Source organism: Sebastes fasciatus, chromosome 21 (assembly GCF_043250625.1).
Source record: "Sebastes fasciatus isolate fSebFas1 chromosome 21, fSebFas1.pri, whole genome shotgun sequence".
Taxonomy (NCBI): Eukaryota; Metazoa; Chordata; class Actinopteri; order Perciformes; family Sebastidae; genus Sebastes; species Sebastes fasciatus.
In genome coordinates, this window is record NC_133815.1 from 22,428,061 (window position 1) to 22,454,382 (window position 26,322).

Genomic DNA, 26,322 nt, shown 5'->3' on the forward strand with positions numbered 1-26,322 from the left:
GACCTTAGGACCTCTTCAGATCCCCAACTCCACCTGTCACAACAAAGGAAACATCCCCCCTGATGGATACTTTCATACAACGCCATGATATTTGAAAATAATCTTAGTTGGAGTCACATCACAGCACCACATCTTGGCCATGTGACTGTAGACTGCCTTTCTATCTTTATTAAGTATTTTGATTTTACAGATATAGACAGTATATGATAAATAAAATAGGGCTGTCAATTGATTAAGATATTTAATCACGATTAATCGCACATTTTTTATGTGTTCAAAATGTACCTTTAAGGGAGATGAGTCAAGTATTTAATACTCTTATCAACATGGGAGTGGGCAAATATACTTGATTTATGCAAATATGTGTATATTTATTATTGGAAATCAATTAACAACACAAAAAAATGACAAATGTTGTCCAGAAACCCTCACAGGTACTGCCTTTAGCATAAAAAATATGCTCAAATCATAACATGGCAAACTTGAGCCCAACAGGCAACAACAGCTGTCAGTGTGTCAGTGTGCTGACTTGACTATGACTTGTCCCAATCTGCATGTGATTATCATAAAGTGGGCATGTCTGTAAAGGGGCGACTCGTGGGTACCCATAGAACCCATTTACATCCACATATCTTGAGGTCAGAGGTCAAGGGACCCCTTAGAAAAGTTGTTTTTTCCTCGCCAAAATTTAGCGTAAGTTTGGAGTGCTATTTAGCCTCCTTCTCGACAAGCTAGTATGACATGGGTTTTTTAGTTTCATATGATGCCGGTATCTTCACTCTAGCTTTAAAACGGAGCACGCTACAACCAAAAAATCACAAGTTGCGTTTATGCATTAAAGAAATCAGTGGCGCCAAAACGATTTTCCGTTAACAAGTTATTATCGCGTTAACTTTGACAGCCCTAAAATAAAATTAAGGAAAAATATTTTTTAATCATCCAGGCTTTGCATTTGCTTAATGTATAATAGGTAAAATTACAATGCTGGATATGATCAGAAAAGTTAAAGTTCATCTTTGACTTGTAGTTATGAGAAAATGACTGAATTCATTGAGTGACTTCAGTTGACCATTTTTTAATGCAGCCCTTCTCTATATTATTTTCGGTAGAATTATCATAAGTATAGCCTCCTGTAATATTTTAATTATATTAATTTGTTTATATTTCCTCTGCCACAATCTACAGTATTTGCCTTTATGTCATTTAATATTTATTGATTTTGTTGGGCAAGCAGGCAACTCAATCAGCAGAAGAAGAAATGTACATATGAACAATCAACCATCACCACCTCCACCCCTCAGGGTATTTTCCTACTTCTGTAGTTGTATGTGTGATCACATGTGGCACAAAATCACCGAGGGGATTCTCCTCTACTATGTCATCTTTATTTAAAGACGGAAAGTCTATCTCAGTCAGAAGCTTGCATGATTTACTCCACATAAATACACAATAAGCGGTGTGTGTGCTCAAGTGGTGCACTTGACTGTTTGTAGTGCATGAATTTGTACACTAGGGTGCAGTACAGTAGACGGGCCATACAAACTGCAGACTGTGCATAATATTCTCATACTATTCCTTTTGTTCTTTCAATGACCAGGCACAACATATTACAATGGCATACTTTATTAGTTTCAAAAACAAAATGAACTTTTAAAAATGAAAGGATGCAAATAATACCTTTACAAACTAAAAGTACACAAAAGTATCTGATGACCCAGTTTTTTTTAGTTTTTTTATCTATGAAACATTTCTTAAATACACCTGATAGCCATGCACTCTTTATTAACAACAGTGTATAATCATTGAGCATGGTGAAAGGACCCTGCTGTTTCTATGATACTAGAGCAGTAGGCTATTAAACAGTCTGTAATCTTTGTTCCTTGTCCATTTATTTTTTTTGTAGGCATTTGTAGCTGCAGAGGGTATCCTGCATTTATCCAAAGATCACTCAACCACTCGGTCTTGCATTTTTTCGATACAAAAGTATGATGTTGGTAAAAAACCTCTAGACTAAATAAGTCACATTTAAAGCTTTTTGTTATCTTCGACCATTTGCATATGACGCTATACACACTGTATAACTTAATCCGGTTGTTTAAAGAGTTTATTAAATACTAAAAATCAGTTTAACCGATAAAAGAATAAAATTTTGTTTGCAATATTTTACAGAAATTGAATCACTGTCAAACTAACCGGATTGTAAGAGCACTTCCGGTTATAAGATACATAATAAAACCGTACAGATAACGTAAATGCGTTACTATAATCTCTATTAAAGTGAATGTTTAGTCCACCAACACTCACATCCTTTTACACCTACAGTGGTGTCATATTTACACTCCCAGAGACTCTACAGATGAGCCCCACTGTTAGATCCGTGACACAGTAATGCTTTTGTTTTGAAGTCACAATCATCCTATTTCCGGCGTAAACCTGGCGTAGCTGCCAAATGTGTCCCCAGAGGAGCCAACTCCGAGTCTGAAAGCTACATCCACTGAGCTCATTATTGGTTAAAAGAAGCCCAGTCCGGTCCGAGGCGGTGTTACATTCAAGTATAGCCGGTTGTGTTGTGTGTTGTCTTTAAGAGGCCGCTGTAGCAGAGCCCTCCGGTCCGGTGGACAGTCCACAGAGGAGCGCCTCTCGGTGTGGATCCGGAGATTATTGTGCTTCTTCTTCTGCTGCCCTTCGCGTGTGATCCCTCCCATCTGTAGGCTGCAGGCTCGGGTCGGGTTGGGCTACTGCTACTTTCAAGTGCTGCTCGTAAATATACAAACTGAGCACACATTTAATACATTTAAGTCGAAAAATGCATCTAATTTAATACATATAGCACACCAATATAATATTGTATTGTCCATGGCGTTTTTAAAGTCATATTTGTAGCCTAAAACAGAAGCTGTGGCTGCAGAATAAAGTCAAAATGCTTATAGCCACAACTTCATTTATTGCATTTAAGTCGAAAATGCATCTAAATTTATACATATAGCACACTAATACAATATGGTATTGTCCATGGCGTTTTTAAAAATAATATTTGCAGCCTAAAAACAAGCTGTAGCTGCAGAATAAAGAATGCTTATAGTCACAACTCTCTTAATGTATAGTCTACTTAGGCTATCAAAGTGTGAAAACATGTGGAAAATAATAGTCATGCATTTTTTGTTATTAGACTATATATAACAGCAATTGCCACAATTATATATGAAAACCATATAAAAACTGAAAATTCGTATTTCACATAAGCAGGCAGTACCTGAAAGCAGCATGGACTAAGCCTCGTGTGTGTGTGGGTGTGTGTGTGTGCGTGTGTGTGTGTGTGTGTATGTGTGTGCGTGTGTGTGTGTGTGTGCGCTCTCGCTGTGTTTGTGAGGCAGAGAGTTGCGTGCGAAGAGCTCGACATGTCATTCAGAGGAATCCGCCACCTGAAACGCGAGGAAGTGAAGGCGACTCAATTGGGTATAAAGCATCAGCCAACATCTGCCCCGAGCAGTGCAAAGCTGATGAAAACATCAGCTCGGAGCTCGCTCAGGACCTCTCCGGTTTATTCTATTTCCCTTGGATTTATCATTTGGCTTTACCGAGTCGGTGCACCCAGGGAGACGCATCTCTTTTCTGCACTTTAAGTGGATGTGACTCCACAGCCATCACTATACTGGAATTAACTGCTATCCCCAGGGATTTGGGGTCAGTGCTTTTTATTCTTTGACGTTTTTATTTTCTTAAATTCATATTTTATTGTTTATTTTTAGGGATGTCTTCTGTGCTTTTCTAAATATTGATTAGTTGCACCAGTGTGTTGATCCTATAACTACATGGCAAGTGTTATTGGGATATTTCATATGCAATTAACACACATTATTCTGCTTACATTTTAATTATTTTGCTTTAATTTTTGGGATTACTGCATTTCACCACATGGAATTACTCTTAATGACATAATGTGCAACAACCGGTGTGAGTGTCTTCCATGTGTTAAGTTGAAGTTAACGTGCTCTCTATCTCCTCCGCAGCGCACCTGTTACCTCCACGGAGCGCGACATCATGATCCCTCCGGGAGACTGCATGTACGCGGGCAGAAAGAGGAGGAAGCCCGTCCAGAAACAGTTAAGGCGCGCTGCTTAAAATGTTACATTATTTTGTTAAATGGTTGCACATTTTGTTTATGCTTTTTTTCCTATTACCCTGCCAACATGGAACATGGGAAATTTCACTCTCCACCTTATGATTTAAAGAGGAGCTATATTATAATGAAGTTACAGAGCTGCAACACCATGAAGGTGTTAATATAACGGTATAAGCTTCAGTTGGTATTGACTGCTAGTTTTAATAGAATTTGAGCACATGCTATAATATCTAGCAGTCTAACCATCATAGCAAACATAATATTAATAATAAAGTACTTATTATAAAGTGGTTATTTAATTATAAGCCTCTTACTCACTATAGCTTAATATTACATGTCTATGTGTGTATTTGCCTCCTTCTTGATCCCTAATAATTAATAACAGTAGAATAACATTCAGCATTTTTTATTATTTATTTTGCATGTTCATGTCTTTACCCGCAGGTGTAGGAGTCAAGGCGTGTGTTTGGTTCACAGTGTTTTAGGTACTTTTCGATGTAGAGGACAGGTTTTTGTTTTTGGGCCATGTTGTCAGCTGATGTCATGAATAGTGAATTGCAGGTTATATAAGTTTTAGAAGAGGGAAGTGGTAATTTAACAAGGCCTCTGGCATTTATAAAGTTTTCATGTTTTGCACAGCCTTCGCTGCTGATCTGAAAGGAAGTCATCAAATCAATATGGTTTGTGCACTGGACAGAAAATATACCTGAAATTGTAGTCTGCTAGTTATGCCACCAGATATTTTTGAATTATAATACAGTGCCTCCAGTTATCCATTGATTTTCTTTGTTTAATTCTGAAATAATAAGGTTGTTTTGGTATCTTTAGTTCCTCATAGATGTTGTCAAAATCACAAGTGAAGTAAACTTTAGTTTAGCTGAATAATCCCATCAAAGCATGACATCCACATGTTTTTCTTTGTATATTTTCTAATAGTAACCTGTGGAGAATAAGTGATTATTAATTCATCGGGATAAAACAAAGTCGAAGCATTCATGTGAAAGTATCTCTGTGGAGATGATCAGAAACTCTCAGCTGTGGAAATGGGAGCTGACCATTACATATGCGGATCATGTTATGTTCAGCTGGTAGCGCTTTGGTACCTCATACTAAAACACACAAATAACTTCTGTGCCTAAGGAGCATTCTACATGCTCTGCGCCGCTGAGAGGGATCGTGCAACATGTCCAATACCTTTAATATCAGGAGTTGATTAGAAGAGTAGAACAGCCAGAGTGGATTTAGGTAAATACAGATGTATTACTTTAATGTAAACCTACAGGATTCATGTCTTTATTTATGTATATGGAAAGATATTCTGCAGGAATAGAAACAAAACTCATGACTCATTTGTTTTGTCTTGTTGTAAAGACACAAATGTTACTGCCAAATAAAGAGACTTGTCATTGGAGGAAACACTATTCAGTGTGGTGCATTGTGTACTGGAGAGGGCTGAGTCAAAAGGAAATACAGTTTAAAGAAAGAGAGACTTGTGCAGAGTGTGGTTTATTTGGTCATATGGCTCTACTTGGGTTGGCAAGGTGCAGCGCTTGCCAGGCAAAACGTGATTGATATCATTATAAGGAGGAACGAATATTAAACTAAATTGACAGGCGTCTCTTTGGAAACCATTTCTTAAGAATAAATTCATACCAATGCTTCTTTTAATAGTTTGGTGCCCTATTTTTCACATTGATCAAAAAATCAAATAGTCATACAGTCTTATGAGTCAAGCATTGCTCCACTTTTTCCCCCGAGAATGAGTTGATCTGAGTGTTTGTTTGCTTGTGTCCTGTATTTAATGTATCTTACACATTAAATACAGGATCTTATCCACAGCTTAGAATTTAGAAAATGTATAACAGTAATAATTGTAACATCTTTTAATATTTTTTAGACCATCAGGGGTTGGCCAGCTGGCCGTGTAAGCTATATAAAAAAACCTGTCATGTAGTGTGGATGAGATTTAAACTAACTTTGCTACTAACAGTAGCATGGCTCCTACAAGTTAGTCCTTTTCCGTGTGCTGCTGTCATTTAATGCCTGTTAAGGAGTGTCTCGGTGTAGTCAAGTACACTGAAACACATGATTTATTTGAGACCATTTAGCTGAAACTATTCTTTTTTTTTACAGCTGAATGCATGACTTCTGATCGTCTATCCCCGCACACGTCCTAATGCCCATTTAACCCCATTTTTCTCTCTCCCCCTCTGTCCTTCTCATCATCAGGAAGCCGTCGTCTGCCAACGAGAAAACCAACCCGTCCAAGAGGCACAGAGACAGGCTGAATGCTGAGCTGGACCGGCTGGCCAGCCTGCTGCCGTTCCCCCCGGATGTCATCTCCAAGCTGGACAAGCTGTCCGTGCTGCGCCTCGCAGTTTCCTACCTCCGCGTCAAGAGTTTCTTCCAAGGTAAGGAAGGTCGAAAGACCACATTTTTAATGGCAGGTGGAGGGGGGTATTTGGTTTATGTGTGTATGTGTGTTTGTCTCTGAGTTCATAGGGAGTTGTTGAGTTGATATACTGGGTTGATAATGGGATATCTGTTGCTGTAAACCGGCATATAAGTCAATGGTGTCCACCTCTGATACACATTTATTATAAAACTGAGCCACTAACAAATGTTAATTGATTCTAATTCAAGAAGCTGCATACAAATTATTAGTAGTGGTAGTAATGTGTATTTGTATTAGTAATATCCTGGTTTCAGTAGAATATAAACATGAATACTATTTTTGCAATATCTTGGAAATTGTCACTTTAAAGATATTTTGTATCATTAAAAAAATATAGCCTTTTAGAAGCTGAAAAAATCTTCCGTACAGCCAAACTATATTAGTCAAACCCTTGTGCTGAACGGGTAAGAATCCCTATAGGCTCCATAACATGAAGTCATGAGAGAGATACGACCTGACAATGCAAGGCGCAAAGAATAAACAGCACAGCTTGCATTACAGGAAGTGTACTCTTCTGCGTTGTCTCTTACGTCCCTTGCTATATTTTGTGGTCATGCTCCAATAACTGACATAGCAGAGAATGTGTTTCTTGTGATGTGTCATTCTCCTGTGATGCTGCCTTTTCTTTAAGTCAGTGAGGATGATTCATGATGATTTGACGAAGGTGTCTTTGATAGCATCACCGTAGATATGAGGCACTGTTTGTCTATTCGCCCACCCCAAATCCCTATCTCCCCTTTGTGCCATGTAGTCACATGTAATTAAAAGTTATATCAAGGCACACTCTTGTTTTTCCCACCCTCCCGCCAACCACTGAATGCCTCCCTTCCTCTCCTCATGTTGCTCCACAATCCACTTCAAATATTCATGGGCCGCTTCAGAACGTATTTCGTTGTCGGTGGCCTCGGCGGCTGCCTTATCGACTCAGAGTCTACAGGCACAGCTGGATGCGACAGCTCGAAGACAAGAGTTTTTTTTCATATGAAGAGGAAAGAATAAGCATCATTCCTCTATATTGCCAGGGAAAATGCTTGTAATAAAGTAGAGGGAGGATGAAGGGAAGAGGAGGGCAGTGGAGAGGAAGCAGCATAGAGAGGTCCTGTGAGGATCCCTGTGTTCCTAGTCCTGGGGGCTGAAAGAAAGTCCTCATCGAAAGCTGTTTTCTTGGAGAAGTCGGCGAGAGATTTGTACGCTTCTGACCAGCTGAAAGTTTTTCAGCCATCTCCTCTTCGACATATGTGGCTCTCCGCTTTCACTTTATGCTCCTCTGATCCTTGCAGCACCCTTAATCTCCATCATCTGCTGCCTTGGTTTGGCATGGCACCAAACAACTGGCATCCTGTTGGCTCGAGTCATGCAACTTCACACACACACACACACACACACACACACACACACACACACACACACTTGCATGTTTTACCCTGAATGCTCATGTAGCTTAGCCATCACGCAAAGTTGCAGTACAGGTGCTAATTGGACTTATCAAAGGTGCCTTTCTCGGATAAGGAATCACGCAGAGATAAAGAGCGCAACCGCTGCCTCAGTGAAGGAATATCAGTGAGCTGCAAAGGGACCTATCTATTGGAAAATGGAGAATGTTCAGTCGTGTGTGAAACTGCTAAAAGTGTCAAAAGGTGTGTCGAAAGTGAGTCGTGGCGTTGCTTGTGTGTTCTCTGACAGTGCTAATAGCTTTCTGTGCTCACCTTCCAAAGTTTTTAGGCACTAATATTAACAGTACATGTGGCTTTTATCAGGAATTATTTCAGGATCTTCTATTCTGAACTCTTTAAACATGCATTAATGCCAAAGCCAGTATTTGTTTGCTCCAACACTGCTGGATGCCTTGTTATCGGTGGCAGTAGTGACCAGCTTAGCTGGCTTTTAATGCTACACTAATGAGATTAATCAGAGTGGAACATGATGGATTTGGTTCTGAATACATCTGCAATCTCTGCCCTCCCTCTCTCTGGTCAACTCACTTGACTCTCAGAGTCACAGTTTTTCCACTGATATATAAACATGGAGTGTGGCCAGAGAGCTCTTCCAGATAAATCTTAAGATGAGCAACAAGTACATATCCACATCCTTCCTGTGGTTTGGAACAGTCATAATCGTCTCTTTTTTTTCTTCTTCTTCTTTGAACACTGAGTCATTCACTGAAACCATGCAATGAAACCAGCTCAAGTTTCGTTTGCATTTATAAACAGTTTTATGGAGGAGGAATGAAGATGTCTACTCATACTGATGCAGTTCTCCTTTTTGTCCACGGGGGGGACTGTGTGAAGTTTCTACTCAGACATGACTGATGACCAGCTCAGTTAGTTGTGATTAAGTGGCTATGGGATTTGGCTACAAGTTGGACTGTGTGATTTGTTTTGTTGTTTTAAAACAGATTTACTGACATCATTTACTCCATTATAAGACAGTTGAAGGTTTAGGCACAGATGGGAAGAAGAAAAAAACGGTGTGGCAGCAGGTGGTTTTGGGTGCACACTGAGATTCTACCGGTTGTCTCTGTTGCGTGACTGCTCAAGGGTGGAGCACTGTGAACAGTATGTGCCTATGTACTTCATGCAAATATACCCCTAGGCTGTGTGCCTGCATGTCTGTGTGTGTGTAAATATAAAGCGACACCAGACAGAGATTCACCTGAGCTAGTTTCCCTTATTCATCATATTCCATGAGATTCAGCCTTGATGTGCTTACGGGCACAATGAGCTACATGACCTGAGATGACTCCATGTGCTATTTCATCCCAAGCTGAAAAAAAAAATATATATATATAAACAAGATTTATCAATTCTGCACTTTTATAATTGATTAATACAAATTAATATCCTTTTATAGAATTTTGTTTAGTCTGCCTTTAGGGTGCGAATATCCACTAGTGCACAATAAAAATACACTTTTCAAAAGGATGTCAGACATGTAGATATATTTGGATATAAGAAAATATCATTCATATTCCAAACTCACAATCCACTTGTTCAGATTCAAACTGTCATACAGTTTAACTTTATTGCAGTTGAACTATAAAAACTGATTTTTATTTTGAAATGGACAGCCCCACTGGACAAATATATGTCCTTTATTAGTATATAATAACTTATCTCTATTTGTAAAAAATGGGGCACAAGTCCAGAGGGGCCCCTTCGAAAAAAGAAATAATTAAATAATAATTTTTAAAACCCAAATCATCATTTCATAGCCGACAGGCTTTGTCCCATTGTTTTTTCCTTCATTTTTTATTTTAGGTCAGTGTATCTATATTTTCAGCATTTTTAGGCAGATGCCCAAGCGAGTAGGTTCACATGAATGTGTGTGTGTGTGTGTGTGTGTGTGTGTGTGTGTGTGTGTGTGTGTGTTGACAGTCAGCAGGCTGTAATTCCCTTCTCTTCCATGTTAGGTCTCTGCCCTCCCTGTAATTGCTGAGCTTGTTAAATATTTACCCTCAGGATTAACTATCCCTCCTCCTTTGTCTTTCTGCCCGATTGCCTTTAATTCTCCTCCGGTGTGTACGTGTTGTTATTTTTTTTTACGAGTCTGTTTTGCGCGATTGTGTTTCACTGCTTTTTATCTCATTATTTGAAACCAGGATTTTGCTTTGTTTCAAATATTTAATCAGGTTACGACCATACTTTCAGAAGGGATCGGGTAACTAAAGGCAAATCTTCAAGGGAATATTACCTTTTTAATTAATTTGTATTATTGCTGAGATGCTGACTGGGAGCTGTTTTTTGTATTTCAGCAGCATAAGAAACTAACAGAGAGAGCAGAGGTCAACAGGGCTTGTGATGATAATCAGATGGGAGTTATAGGGCGGAGGACCTAGAGACCACATACTAAAGGACAGACCCTCTTCCCTAATGTTCAGCCTGCCCTCCTATCTATAAGGCTAGTGTATAGCACTGCTATAGGCTTGATATCAGTTGATGTTATTCATGCTAATGCGTTAATATTAGCTGCTGGCCTGATATGTATCTCATGAAATCTGAAGCGGTGTTGGCGCTCCTTTTGTGGGTTTTGTTTGTGTATAATGTGGTCACATCGTTGGTTGGTTTGCAGCTTTGTTCCCCCTCACACTCTCTTTGTGTCTCTGATAAAGCAGAACATTTACAAAGAAGAATTCTTCGAGAAGAAGTTAATTGTAAAGCATGTAAGCTTGTGGACCGGAGGATCAGCGGTTCAAATCCCCAGAATAACTGGAAAAGTTTCAGTTGCTGTACTGTACTTTGTGTTTTTGAAACAGAGCATGGCGTTACATTGACATTAATCCCTGACAGCTGCAGTACAATGTGTTATATATATATATGAATGAACGTTGGGTGTGTGTACTTTTGTGTACTTGCCATGGCGGCTGTTTTTACTGTGTGTGCGATGAGGTGTGATGGACTTTTATTTCGAGGGCGTCTGTCACCCTCTCAGGTCTTGACCCTCGTGGCGCTGCGATCAGATTCCCCATCACACCCTTAGGGGTAAAAAGCAGCATTGGCACTAATCCATATGTGTATCTCATTGCCCGTATCTACCTCTCTCTCTCTCTTTCCTCATCATCATTTTTGGGATCACATACATACATATCACATCACACCAGCTTCTCCACCCTCAGTATTGACTCACAACAATATGCTTTTGTGGACCTTCTAACCACATTGCGTTCTGTTCTTTTGCATGTTTTGCATGGTTTTTCCACTTGTATATTTTTTCAGCCACTGCCCCAATTAGAGCGACATACCAGAGAGATATAAATTATTAAATTTAAGTTGATTGATGGACTAAAGAGTTTTTTTTGTTTTTTTTATTGTCTTTGGCTCTGGGGAAATGGTGTTACCATCGACCTCAAATGATCGAAATTACAAATTTGCAACATCCTACAAGAACCCTCCCTTAAACGAGTGGACTATATTTGCCAGTAAGCTTACTTCTTTATTGTTGCTTGTTTCATTATATTGTAAAAAGTACAATATACACAAGTAGAATGACTGCATCTCACGCTCAATGGCAGGATTTTTCATTTACTTTTAGATCAACATGCATCAGCCTGTGCTTCTTGTTTGGCTTTTGGCATCTGTATTTGGTCTGTTTGACCCCGCCTTTGTACTTCTATACTTTAAAAATCTTCAAACTTATTATATTAAAACACATTATATTAACTGTTAACTGTCTCTATTTCACAACTGCTGTTCAACCCAAGTGACAGCTGTATCCCCAATGTCAGCTGGGTTGAAAAAGTTTGCGCCTTCCTTTGGAATATTGCATATATCTAAAAATCTGTCCTATGTATCAATTGCAAAATAATACATACACCCACATTATTCAACACAATGCAAAGCGATCCTCCACTTTAGTCCTTCATTTGTACTCTCCTGCATAGTTTACCTGGAAACCATCTATTTGACTTCAGTGCTATATTACTACATGATGATCTGCCCTGAAAATCATCAGTCTTCCAATATATCATAACAACCCCTGACGTTACCACCAAAACAAATCTCATGCACAAATATAAATGCCTGTGGTGTAAACGTATCCGCATCGCAACAAGGTGTATTTATAAGTGTGTGTGTGTCTCCGAGATCCCTCAATTAAAGCCCCACCTTCACTCATAGCTGTCAGTCCAGTCAGGGCGTTGACAGGGTATGGGAACACACATACATAGACAAACAAAATGTGGTGAGAGACTCAAGTGCAAGTACACCTATCAATGCCGTGTGCAAGTCAGTTTCAGTGTGTGTTGTCTGCCTCTAAATGCTTGGTGAGCTATAATAAAAGAGGAAGAGAAAGGCCGCAGACCCCACAGACTCACGGCAGGCATACGCCACTTGTGACGTCAGCCAGCAGACAGGAGACGGTTTTGTAACTAACCCACCATCATGCAATAGAAGAAGGAGGAAACAAGACAAAACAATCTAATAAGCCTAGATCCTTATTCCCTCATCTACACATTTTAAGAGAATTTCATGGTTGTAAGCCCCCTCTTCCGGACTCTTTGGGTTAATCCTTTTCATGTCAAATCTGTATGAAATCGAGTCAATGCAAATCATTCGATTTCCCAAAGAGGGAAGTGCTGCAGCGTGATGGCTGTTTCTGAATGGAGTCTTTGCTCAGGGGTGAAAATGTGTATCAGGTCACATTATAGACGGACTTTGTGTTTACTAAACTCTCAGTGACCCCACTCTTTTTCCTTCCCCATGCTCTGCAACCCAGAGACAGACAACACTGTAGGGCAGAGGCCAAGACAAATCAGCAAGCTGCTGCAAACTTTAAATGAAGTGGAAAGGTTTAGCATTAGAAAGGTCAAAATGTGGTCAATTCACTGTTGTCGTGAGTTTCTGAAACAAATTGTCTCCGCTCTCGAAATTTCCGGTGAATCATAGACTGCAACCCACAGTTGTTAACATTGCTAAATGTTGCAAGGAGATAGGATTGGTAGCTTGTTCACCTTCTCAGAGAAGTCTGTTCCAGTTCAAATGTGCACATGTTATTACCCTAAACTCATAGTTTAGTCATCTTAGTCATCTGTTGTTTGCTCCTTAAAGCAACACTCTAATTCAACATTTTGGGAAATATGCTTATTCACTTTCTAGCTGAGTTTTATATGAGAAGATTGATACCACATACCACAAGGAGAGTGGTATCAATCTTCTCATATAACTCTTAGCACGAAACGGAATAAACTTATTTCCCAAAATGTGAAACTATACGTTTCATTTTCTTAAGCATACAGTGTACCTCCTTCTCAGTGTTACTTTGGCATGAAGCCTATCCCAGCATGGGTGGAGGGTTGGTAAACACCTTTGACAGGTCCATCACAGTAAATCTAAGATCCACTGTTTAAATATTTATCTACATTGCATATTTGGACAGAGGGCAGAGTTAGTATCTTTGTTAGTTCATAGAGTTTTTGAAACAGATTTCATGACTACATCCAAGAGGTACTTGATATAGGTTTCACACTTAGCCCATGTTGTTGCAAATACACGGAAGGGCCCTTTGCATTTATATGCTCAAAACACTAAAATGCCACACAAAGTATGAAATGAAGAAAGATTTATTCTTTTTTATATGTCGTATGGCTGTGGACACGTGTTCACCGACCATTTCATGAGAATCCAAAACTTTCAAGGGACCTATTCGGTTGACCTGTGGCACTAGTATCATCCGCTCCCAGGTTGTGACTATGCAGAGTGCACAGCTCATTAACCCATTTGTTACATCTGTCTGTACCTTTTTTGAAGTGAACACTCAAACTCACTGAAGGTCAAAGCCTCTGACCTTTTTCATTCGCCCCTGTTGTTTGACCCAATCACGGGGATTAGGAGATAGAAATCACCAGGAATCAGTTAAACTTCTTGGGTAATTGGAGAATCAATGCTCACATGCTGATTTCTCGATGCCGTAGTTGCGTAGGTCGATTGCACATTTGAGTCCTCCAGCACGCAATGCTTCAAAACCCCAAAGGATGCAAGGACTCCAACCCATCAGACCATCATATCAGTTAAATGTCATATGTCACGACAAGCCTGGAGACAGATACAAGCAGACTGGCCAGCGCTGCTCTGGTGTTGGTGGCACGACATCTCCAGTTCACCCGGAGCTGTTACATTACAAGACTTTTACATTACCAGTAATGAAAGGTGATGCCTGCTAAGTGGACAAAAAGTGGCATTTGAGTTTTCGTGTTCGAGTAACCAGCTCTATTGCCAGCAAGTCACATTCTCATGATTTCTTTTGACAGTTCATATGATCATTTGAGATAGATTCTCATCATCAGTTTTAGAGATCAACACACATTTATAAGACCTAGTGATGTGTATTGATTTAGAGCATCCAGGGAGATAATAGAGCACAGCATCCCAATCTATGTGTGCGTGTTTGCTGTTGAAGCAGAGCTCTTATGTGTGATTATCATCATCAAATGGGGCTCCAGATTCACCCTGTCACCCCATTTCTGTCTACTATATTATACTATTTGTTTATTTTTATTTTTTATCTTTGACAATGGCTAATATTTCTCTCTCTCTCTCCTCCTCCTTTTCCCCTTCTTCCTCCCTATGGGGTTCTTGTGCCCTTCTGTTTGTTTCACTGACCTCTGTGAAAGAAAATCACCTCTCATCTCTCCATGTGCTTCATGAAGATTGCGTGATCAGGCTAAATGCCAGTGCTCAGGCTTTTCTCCTTCCTCTTTCCTCCACATGCGATGTCTGTAATTCCGTGCTACGCGTTCTATATACAAACGTAGATGTATGGCCGCTTAATACATTTCCAGTGTAAATGTTAATGTGTTCTCACTGTTATGACTAACCTAATACCAGTGCTCAGGGTCTTATCATTCCTGTCCTTTATTTTGGCATGCTAAAATCCTGTTCATTTGTTGGGAACTGGGTTGGACATAAATAGGTTTATACACTAAACTAATATACTTATAATGATAGGGTTTTTAAAAAAAAAACTAAGCCTCAGACAAGTATTTGTGCAACATTTTAACATCTTTAATTTTGGCCATTTTCATACTAAAAATCACTGGTGATTGGGTCAATATAGCAATATTGGGTTTACTTTACCCAGGACCAATGGGTAGTGCCATTTTTTTAAAATTGGGAATATTTACCCAAACTAAAATATAGTATAGTTGCAAACTGTTATAATCTACTGGGGCTCTTTTGCAATAAATTAGTGACAGTTTGAGCTTTTTGTGTTTATTGCTGGTCAAAATACCCATTTTAGTTTCGGAAAATAACCCAACAGTAACATAAAAAAATTCCACTCACACTGGGTCAAAAAAAGCCATTATCTTGGATTTTATTGGGACCCAATGGTTTTCTACCAATGGGTAAAGCTATATATATATTGTGCTATATTGACCCAGCGCATGGGTCAAATTTGATTCTCCTAGACTTATTTTTTTCAAAGTGTATATTTACAGTATATATTTCCTTTGTTGCTGCAAACATATAGTCATTACCCACCAAGTGGTTCCATGCTAAATTGCACATTAGTTGCATGTCGGCTCACTCTCCCACCCTCTTGCATGTGTGTTTTCCCCCTCCGCAGTAATCAGCGACACAATAGCTGTTAACTAGCGCGACAGGACAGCCACGCTAATCCCTTGTATGTGTCAAGAACCATGAATGGAGAAGCCGCCTTATGCATTTAGGATCCTCACAGCTAACTCATTAGTTGCTTGAATCAAAGGCATGACACTGGCTTTGTCCCTGCCTGGCCTCTCGTGCCACAGACACTGAACTCGCTTGAGTGGAGTTGGGCTCTGTTGTCCTGGGGGGCCAACAGAGCCCCCCTGGGATCACAAAAGGCCATAAGTGAATTACTCAAATCAGTGCCGAGGGGGGCCCCCCGTTAGACGCCAACTGTAACAGCTAGTGGCGGCCGTGCAGCAATGGGAGGTGTGTTTGTGTGCAAGTCAGTGTGTGCGAACAGACGGGTAGAGTGTGTGTTTGAGTTTGAGTGAGTGTGAATAGACAGCCAGGACTCATGCGGAGGGAGCAGAAGCCTTTGTTGGCCCAACACTATTGTTGGAAGCTGTCTTGTGTAATTACTGCCACCGCTACTGCCTAGCGCGCTGCACTGCCTGAGCAGGGAAAGCTCAGAGGGACAAGGAGGGCAGCAACAAGCGCACCGAAGCCCCTGGAGTCGGAGTTGATAATTATATCATGGAAGAGCTTTAACCATGCAGCGGTGCTACAAACACGCTGACAAATCCCAGCTGTTGTTTTGCATAGTTTATAATATCATGGCATTCAATTAGAAATCTCACATGCTGTTCTGGAGTCAAGTATATTTGAAGTTCATAGGGTGTGCAAACTGTAGTTAATCTGCAGTTGTTGAATGGTAATGTTATTGGCAGACATGTTTATTATCACAAACATTAGTTCTGCTATTGGTTTGCAGCGTAGCTGTGCTATTTTTATAAGCACGCCACCGTAGCATGCTCAATCCCAACTACACCCCTTTTGGCTTAGATTAACTAATTTCACATTGCCAATTTATATTCATCCCCCTCCCCCCCACATACACACACAACAAACAAATAGACTTTGTTGATCTCCATGCAAACATGCAATATGGCTTACAGATTCAGCACCGCCCAAAGCCACATGTTGATAACTCATTAAGCCTCGGAACAGTCATTTTTTTATTTGTTGTGGCATGCGGGCACTTCTGCACAGAAACAGCTTCCTGAGTTTAGGAAAAAGTTTTGTGACTGTTTATTGTGAGATCATTGAATTTGAATTTTGCAACAATGCTGGAATGCTTATGACCAACAGAAGAAGTCCTACATGTGGCCTTGATTGGAATTCAGCGTTGCAGAAGTAACCAAATCAATAGTAGAAGACAAGAATCAAATTTTGTCATTTTCAATCTTGTCTCTGTCCCTCCGTTGTCCTGTTTCAATGCTGTAGAGACAGCCCACAATGAACTGATTGATGACGTGACATAGATTCACTCCCCTGTTCCCTCCAAGTGAGCACTCAAGGCCTATTAGCTACAGCACAACCAATTTAACATGGCCACCCGCATAAAAAGCTCACTGGTGTCCGTAATGCGATCTGGTGATGGCTAAACCGAGCGAATGGAGAGCCTATTCACAGCGGCTGATTAATGAACTCAGCGACACCGCTGCTCTGGCACGATGCTGGTCGACATCTCACCGAGGCAAACCGCTAACCAGCAAAGTATTGGTGTGAAAGGAGGGAAGAAAGTGATGATTAAATGTAACAAACTGCGTCGTGTGAAACACAGTCTGCAACCTCACCTGAATGCATCACGATCCTGGACGCCAACACTGTCAGCTTTGCCACGAAGAGTGTTAAATCCTTGACAAAGTATTTCCCTGCATACATTCAGTGTATGTTTAAATACCAACACTAAGTTGAGTGATGGAATGAAATGCAAAGGAACTGAAGCACAAGCCTTTCATAAGCGCTACTACTGATATAATCAGGATTGTGTTTTGTTCTCTGAAGACTCGCGTGGCATGACTTCCACATGTACTACATGTCATCAGGTTGTGTCTGTGTGCTGGCTGCCGGGGCATACTGTACCGTACATCAGACCGTTTGTTTTGTCCGTCACCTCCATTTAACTTAATTGAAGCATGCCTCAGTGTGCAGCAGTGGCCGGGCCCGGTCCCTGCTGTTGTTCCCTAATGTAAATCGATATGTTTCCATGCGGTTGGAAAGATCACTAACCAAAGGTGGCATTTGACCCGATACAGCTCAATACGCTAACTACCGTCAGCCAGATGAGGTCCCCTTTCATCAGCATTTGATATGGGAAAACAGGAGCACGTAACTCGCCCGAGTAAAAATAGTTCCTCAGATCATGTCATATGAAGTTAGGGTTATTTTGGAGAAGCTCTGGGGGGAGGAATAGCTTTTTTTCAATCTCAGACCGAGTGTGTTGTAAATTCACTGTACAAATTTAACTGATACTGAACCCAGATATATTGCTTTGCATGCTGTACATTGCAAAAAGTATTTCAGTGAGAAAGGACCATAGTAAGGGCTAATTAAAGATAACTAGAGAATGTGATTGTGCAAGAGGGTGTTTAATAGGGTTTTTTTTTTTTTTATTATTGGCTGGCAAGCCTTTGATGCACTCTGTGCACCCAGAGCAGACTGAACTCTGCGTGAACTCCGGCTTTTTGCTGAATTATGATCGAATGAGTGAGCCTGACAACATATTTTTAGGGTGGAGAGCGACGCAAGCAGAGGGTACAGTAAGAGGGAGAGAGGGTAAACGCTTCCTTATCACACATGCACACATATATACACTTTTACAAGGTGCGCCGAGAAGAAAGACAAAGTGAAGCCAAACATCAGTTAACAGCAGCGGGATGGTCTCTGACTGACAGCATCCAGGCACATTGGTAAAGAGGAGCAGCTCTGCAGGGGCAAATGTCTCACCCAGGCAGCCAGGTATCCAGTGAGTCAGAATAGCGAGAGTGTGTGTGTAGGGGGGTGACTGAGAGAGAGAGAGACAGGGAGCGGCAGTTGCGTGACTTGTGCTTGGCTCAGCCCTTCAGCCCCCCAAGCGTTATTTGTTAGCCAGGAGAAAGGAGGGTATATCTTAAGTGTTCAACAGTAAACAGAGCCACGACGGGGGCCCTAATGCTCACTGGGATTTATTTGAGATGTGTGCACTTGTGCGTGTATGTGCATGTGTAAACTACAAAACAAATGATGGGCAGGGTTAGGGAATTCATCTTGTACCCTGTCATGTATCAACCTCGCTTGAAATTTCATCACACGGTTAAAGCCAATGAGAACAACTCCAGTGGGAAGTGATGATTTGTACACTAATCTACACACACTCTACAAAAATTAGTCAAGACGCTATTGACTCAAGACATTCATCTTAGAGTGGTTTCCTTTATTTATAACTGTGTTGAAATTGTAAATTCTACTGAAAAACTTGAAACCAGCAAAAAATGATAAGTGAAAAAGATAAGTGTGGTTGCAACCAATCTTTCCATATTTCAGTGTGTTTGTGTGTGCGCATGCTGGATCGCTGGCCCCCACTGGAGGTTTTCAGTAACATCACCAGCACTAAAGGCCCACTGGGGGAGTTCATGGTGAAAGCTCTCTGTGGCTTTCTGAGTGGATTAAACTGGAGTTTCAACTGGAAAAAAGCAAGAGAAAAAAAAGAGAAAAAGAAGTAGTGAGTGAATAATAGAGGAGAAGAGTGCTATTTTTATGTTGCAGTCCTTTCTTGAGATGAGTTTTTTTTTTTTTCTGTTCATGATATTCTTTGGATTTAAGACACTAGTAGTGAAATCAGCCCATCACACACCTTGGCAATAGGACATTTTACTATTCCATTATGAAGCATTATACGTCCCATTCCTTTAACAGGCATAATAAATGCATTGTAGTAGTTTTTTGTAAAGATTAGTACATATGTGATCGAGCAAATTGGTGCATTTTCAGCAGCGTTTCAATGCCGCTGTCAGATATTCAAATGACAACTCAACTGCTTTCACCACTTACACGTCAACTGACACTTAGACTGCATCATCTCTTTCTCTTCTATATTGACATTTTAATTATTTTCAGTGTTTATGTTTCCACTGCCACTTTTAACACCTGCAGGTCTCAGATCGTTTGCAGATTCACTGCAACTTTCAGGGCTTAATGGGGACTTCCGCTTCAGCCGACACTTCAACTGACATCTTATTACAATTCATACACTTGAGCTGGTACTGATCTCTTTTTAGGCTTTCACTTTGACTGACACCTCCAGCTCAATTCATCCCCGACACCTCGGGTGACATTTCAACTCCTTTCAGTGCTTGAACTTCAATTGAATCTTCAACTTCACCCAGTGCTTACACTTCAACTGACTTTTCAGCACTGCCATTTCAACTCCTTTCAGTATTTGCATTTTGACTGAATCTTTAACTACATCTCAAACTGTTTAAGTATTTCAAATATAACGTGCTAAATATCAGCAGCGAGCACAGAATATTTAGCCTTTTCTAGTTAAATATGACCTTTTTTATCTTAAATAAATGTCCCAAGAGTTTTATTCTATCTGCAAGGATCATGGCCGAGCTGTTCACGGAGGTTCTTTTGTGTTTGTGACCTCATTAGAAATGGAGCCACAGGCACCAAGCCTCTGGACTTTTTCAGAGACGAACACAGCGCTGATCTAATGACTTATTCATCAGGCACAATGACACGACCTCTTAAAGATGGTACATGACAGAGAGCAAAAGGGATCAAGTCAGATCATCATATCAGGTGCAGGAACTCATCATGGCTAATGCAGCGAGATAAGTGAGGTCTGAGTACAGTACGGGCTGGAGTTGTAGATATCCCGGTGTTTGTTGAATTCAGATATAAAGTCAACTCGGAGGCAACGTAGCGGATATTTGCAGGAACGAGAGCGAGAAGGAAGGAGAGAGAAAGAAAAGAGAGAAAATGACAGAGAGGTGGTGGAGAGAAGTGTCAGACTCTGTTTCTGTCCCTGAGGATCGTGTTTAAATTGGCATGTTGCAGAGAGAGCCCTGTTAGACCGAATTTAAACAGCTGCTGGCTTCACCCACAGCAACACACACACTGGGGCCCTCCCCTGCTCTAAGGTTGCGTGCGGAGCCGGGAAATTCTCCATGCTAATGTGCCAGGGTTTGTTTTCATCATCAAATTGCAAATGTTTTAAATATGCATCACACACGCATACGCACACACACGCTCGCACATGTACCCATATTTATCCAGTCAGAGCATTGACAGACTAATCCTTGTTTTCATACAGTGTCATGTGTCAAATGCAGAGCTGGAAGTGGCTTCCACCCATGTTTATTTTTCATACACCACTCCCATAATTTCTCAATCATATTTTATTTCTAACGCAGCATTTCTTGACCTGTAATGGATCTCAACGCTTTCTCTGGCTGTGTGTCCAGATTAACACGTGCGAGAGCTTTTCACAGCGCGGGATAACAATTAGCTTTAGAGCAGGGAGATTAAAGACGGAACAAAGTCTTGGCATGTTTATATATTGACTGTACAGCCTGGGATATAAAGCTTTCACTCCTTAAGCCCTTAAACTGCAAGTTACTAAAAAGGCATGTATTCTAAACAGTCATTTAGTATATTATTGATTCGTATACATCTTTATTTCCTGAAAATTATTTTTATTTTAAATGCACTTTCACCTGTTTTGAAATAGAAGTATACGGTATATATTTTGTAAAGAACTACCGCTAGTGTCAATTTAGTGTGATAGTGTTAATTTGGAACTGAAATAAGTAACATAACCTGTAGTTGCTTTACAAAAACGTGTTTTTCAGGATGACATGACAAATTAAATGTGATAAAATTGTCATTCTGAAGTCTAACCTAGTTTCTCACTGTCAAAAGTTAGCCCAGCAAACACTGTGACACAGAAAAGATGTTGATATGACAGCCTGCACCGACGCTGAAAGCCTGTGTAAATATAGCACCAGAATCAAAACTGAGTCACATCCACTCGGCGTCCGTAGCTGCCACCTGCGTCATTTTGCGAAACCAAGACTTCGATATCTGTCTGATATAAGTTGAAAAAAGCTGTTTTTCACTTGTATTTTTTTACTGTGCTATACCATCGTATTGTTGGTTTGCTCAGGATGATGTTGAACTTTTCTCCCCCTTGCCTATTACCCGCCTGTCAAATGTTTGCTGGGAGGCCTTGTTTGATTTTTTTTCTGGGGAAAAACAGCAAATCGTGGCTTAAAGATATGGATAACCCAGTTTGGAAGGAAGGAGTGTGAAATGCTTTTTTGCCCAAAGTTAGGAGCAAAGTCAGTGTAGGGTTATCACTTCAAAAGTTATATAAGTCCATTACTTATTTCTATATTGGAAGAGTCATTACACCCCACAGAATGATCCTCTTTTACCTTTAGAAAGAAGGATAATGTCCTTGTTTTCCCTCATCAGAAAACCCCACAGTATGATGACAATGTTCTTGACATCATTTAACTCAATAAAATAAAGTAAGACGAAGTGTGAAAGCACTTCTTTCCACTTCATTCTCAGCAGGGTAAATGGAGATAATGATAGCTTTTGGATAATTCAACTTTAATTTCTCTTAGAGGGGGGTGATAATAAAAAACATCTTTTTTTAAAACTGAAATTGAAGCAGTGATTCGTCCAAGTCCTGCCATGGGTAATATGAGGGTAAACAACAGATCGCTGGAGACTCCTTCCTTGTGACTCATGAGCAACAAGTTCAGAAAGGAGAGAGAGAGAGAGAGACAGGCTTGGGAAGGAGGGGGGAGGGGAGGGGGGGGACCATAATAACATCATTGTGGCTGTTTGAAGTCGCATCAGGCCTATTTCCCAGATACAGTAAGTACAGGCTGTCTGCATGTCTACTGGCCTCTCGCCACTCAAAGGCCACATTCATGGAGGCGCTGCCGCCCTCACAGAGGGCAATTGGATCCACCGGATACCCTTCCCTTCTCACGCAATGTTGTGTAAACCCGGGGAAAATGACCTCAATATGTCCTAAACGAGTTAAGGATGAAGATGCCGCGCACGCTCACATGTCTCGGGCATGATAATGTGGTGATAGTTTTATAAATACCCATTCTCATGCACACACAGGAGCAGCAAATGTCTGTCAATGGTTTCTTGCTTGATCTGATGTGCTGTTGGATCTCTTTAAAAGCTAACAGATCGCCCATACCATCTGTTCATATTTTAATCCTTTTGTCTTTCGTGTTGGTTTGAACAAAGGAGTTATCTGTGGCTTCTTATGGAAAACAAGTGTAAAGAACTAACTACAAAAAAAGTTACAAACTCATTCAAGGCAGTCTCCTTTGGTGAGGTTAAACCGCTAATAATGAATAATGCAATAGATTGCACTGCAGAGCAGCAGTATAGACATATTTATTTAATTTCCCTTAAATTATTTGGCCTTCTGTCCGTCTATATGTCGCTGTCATTGTCATTTTGTTCCGACGTCAATGCAGCAGCTGTGTATTTTTTCACTTTGTTTTGTGATCTCTGAGCTTGTTAATCTTCCATTTAATCCTTCCTCTCTTGTGGTGCCACCACTCCTTTGCCTGGAGGCCTGGACAACCTCAACCTGACTGCCTACTGGTGTGGCTTCAGCCTGCCTCCCACTCGCTCTCGCACTCACTCACTTTTCATTGTTTTCGCCTTAGTGACTAAGGCTGCTGATTCTTTACTTTTGCTGCTTTGCTACCCTCGCCCGTCCACTTCATGTCCCACTTTCCCCACGACTACACGACCATGATCATTTCATGTCTCCTCATTCGAACTACTAAACAAGTAGACTCTTGCAATGAGATCAATATGTCACGAGAGACATTACCATGAATGATCTTAACACAGTGCCATGTTTTGGAGAGGTGGATGGGGAATGGCAAAAAGGCAGAAAGATAGTATAAAATAAAAGGAGAGAAACCCTATTGCATAATTCATTGGGTCATCACAAAACCAATTCTCCATCCATCCATCCTTGGACTTTTTCTTAAAATGTCAGATGGGCCAATTCATGTAGAAAACTCACTGACTTGACCTAATTGGCAAAGCCATATGATCGTTGATGACGCGGCTGTGGTAGACAATTAAATTATGATTCAGATTTTCCAGAAAAATGATCTCAGTCGGGTGGTTTTTGAAAGATTGCATATGTGGCTCTTATCTATTTATCTGCTAGTCAGGTAAGCGCTTTTCAACATTTGCAGGATTCTTACAAATTAGTAAAAGGACAGAAGATTATAGAGATCACAGCCAGTCTCTACAGCTAATAGATTCTCTTGTAACACCTCTCGTGTTTTAAGTCAGCAGCTGGATGGATAGCAGAGTCAAAACACCTGCCAAAAGCCATCAGGCCTGAACCCTTTCTCTTGGCAAGCCTGTCCTCCCTGCTACTTCAAGTCCTTCTCCTTCTCATGCAACCTCTCGCGGCCAAATTCCCAGTCAATTTCCAGGCCATATTGAGGCTGTTTCGCCGCCCTCCCCTCTCCTGCTGGTGATGTCATGACAAAAAACACAAACTGAGATTTGATGAGCTGGAAAATCTCATTTCGGCTTGTAAAGAATTATTGTCCACTCTGTGTAGAGTAAGTGTCAAAATGTCAACTTTGATTATACAGCGAGAGTGCAGGTAATAATGTTTGAAACCAACAAGGTTTGTGTGTGTTCACATGTTTACAGTACATCCGTGCATTTACGCTGTTTATGCTCGCGTGCAACAAATCAACATTGAACCTCTCAGACAAAGCCTAGGCTGTCATTGTATACTGCATGTGCCGTGCGAGAAGAGAACACTTAACAGGCTTAGCAACAGTAACTAAGGGGGCGGGGCTTTTGCGGAAGGTCAATTAGCAGCAGCGTAATAGATTAAAAGTCCACCACTGCACATTTGTGTCTTGCTAATCACCCCAGCATATGTTCCAATGATGAGTAAGGCTGGCTGCAAATCACAAGAGGCACTAGGTAATAAAAAATGCTAAATGTATGCATAAATACAACTGACGTATTTGACATTATTTTTGCAGTTTGGCTGAGCTAGAGAGAAACAAAACTGAGCAATGGAAAGAAAAGATCTTTTTTCATCTTTTCAACATCCCTGTCCGTTAATATTGGTATCAGGTCTCAGACGCATCCTTCGTCCAACAAACCAGACCTCTGTAGGAATTTGCAAGTATTTTAGACGGCCAGCGATGTCAATGATCCCTTTGTTCCTCTGCCTTCAAATCACTGGCACTCCCTTTCTCTCCTTGCCCACCGTCTTTTCCTCTGGTTCGCTGTCATCCCCAGTTACTGTATATTCCTCCGTGGGCTATCCTGGTGGTAGAAAGGTGATGAGAGGATAGAGAGGTGTTGGAAGAGGTAGCGAGACAAAAACAAGAGGAAAGAGGAGAGGAGGAGACAGAGAGATGGATAGACCCGGTCAGGACAGGACAATGTGAGGGTCCATCACCTTGTTACACACGGAGAAGGAAGTCCTACACGCAGAGAGATCATCAGGGATAAAGAGGAATTATTGCTGTGGAATTGACTCACCTGCACTTGCAACTGACATCATTAAGTTATATGTGGTTTATGAGGTAAAGGCAAAGCAATTACTACCAACCACATAGAGAGATCGTTTTCATGAATCCCCTGAAGCAACAGGCGTATCACCAGGGTAATTAATTCTCTGGTAATGTTTTCTGCTCAGTTAAAAACACGTTTAAAGTGTGACATATTTTGAATCTGAAAATCAGCTTTAGCCTGTGTTTCATTACCACTCCGCAGCCACAGGTTGCATGTGTGTTGCCAGCAGCGGAGGAATGCTTTGAGCACGGAGAGCCAAAAATAGACATGCTGACCCTTTAAAAGCGGAGACTGTAACATGTTGTGGCTGCCGGGAGAGAGCCGCGCACTGTCTCTTTAAGACAGGCTTTGTGTAACGTAGTATAGTATTGCTGTAATAGTGTGTGCGTGTGTGTGCATATGTGTACATTTACAGTCAGTGTGTGTGTGTGTGTCTGTGCGTGTGCGTGTGCGTGTGCGTGTGTGTGTGTGTGTGCATGTGTGTGTGTGTGTGTGTGTGTGTGTGTGCATGTAAAGCTGACTGAGCAGGCGAAGGGTTGCGTGACTACTGCAGACGAGGCTGTGACCTCAGAAAAGTGGTTATGAAAACGATCTGTCAAAGCGAGCAGAGAGAGAGTGAATGAAAGAGAAGCGGAGAAAGAGAGCTACATAGAGAAAAAGAGAGAGAAAGACAGAGAGACCAGCCCTGCAGAAATGAGTTAATTTACTTATACTACACTATCACTGAATGACACTGGAGAGCATATTCCTTAAGATATTCAGTGCATATGCACATACACTAACTCTCACACACACATCTCCTGTTCTACTCCATAATGTAGAGATGGCTTCTCTGTACTGTACTTAGAGCATTTTAACAGAGGGAACAACAGGTCACAGGGGAGCAAATAGTGTGCTTGGACATACAAAAAGTCAGATAAAAAGAGAGAGAGGAAGGGAATATTTTTGTCACTGAGAGGGGAAAAACAGGAGAGCAATGGAGAAAGAAAGTCAGGTATCATATTCCGACTGTGGCAGTGGCATTCTCCGAATATCCAGGAGAGATTCCTGAGGTCGAGCACATGGAAACAATTGGAGACGGACAGAAGATAGGAAGGACTTAGAGCGTACTGTTGAATTACATATTGATATATGAAAAGGGGGAGGCATCAGTCGTCAACATTTTT

General features: G+C 40.9%; 1 protein-coding gene across 1 annotated transcript in view; it reads left to right on the forward strand.

Moving 5' to 3' along the window:
• The first annotated feature begins 3,386 nt into the window (after positions 1–3,386).
• The window catches only part of ahrra (aryl-hydrocarbon receptor repressor a), a 64,781-nt gene continuing 41,845 nt past the window's right edge, over positions 3,387–26,322 (forward strand). Inside the window, exons 1-3 of the mRNA XM_074621508.1 lie at positions 3,387–3,684; positions 4,011–4,103; positions 6,353–6,534. Of these exons, the coding sequence (XP_074477609.1) occupies positions 4,042–4,103; positions 6,353–6,534 (244 nt within the window). The 5' untranslated portion in view covers positions 3,387–3,684; positions 4,011–4,041. The remainder of the gene's footprint in view (positions 3,685–4,010; positions 4,104–6,352; positions 6,535–26,322) is intronic.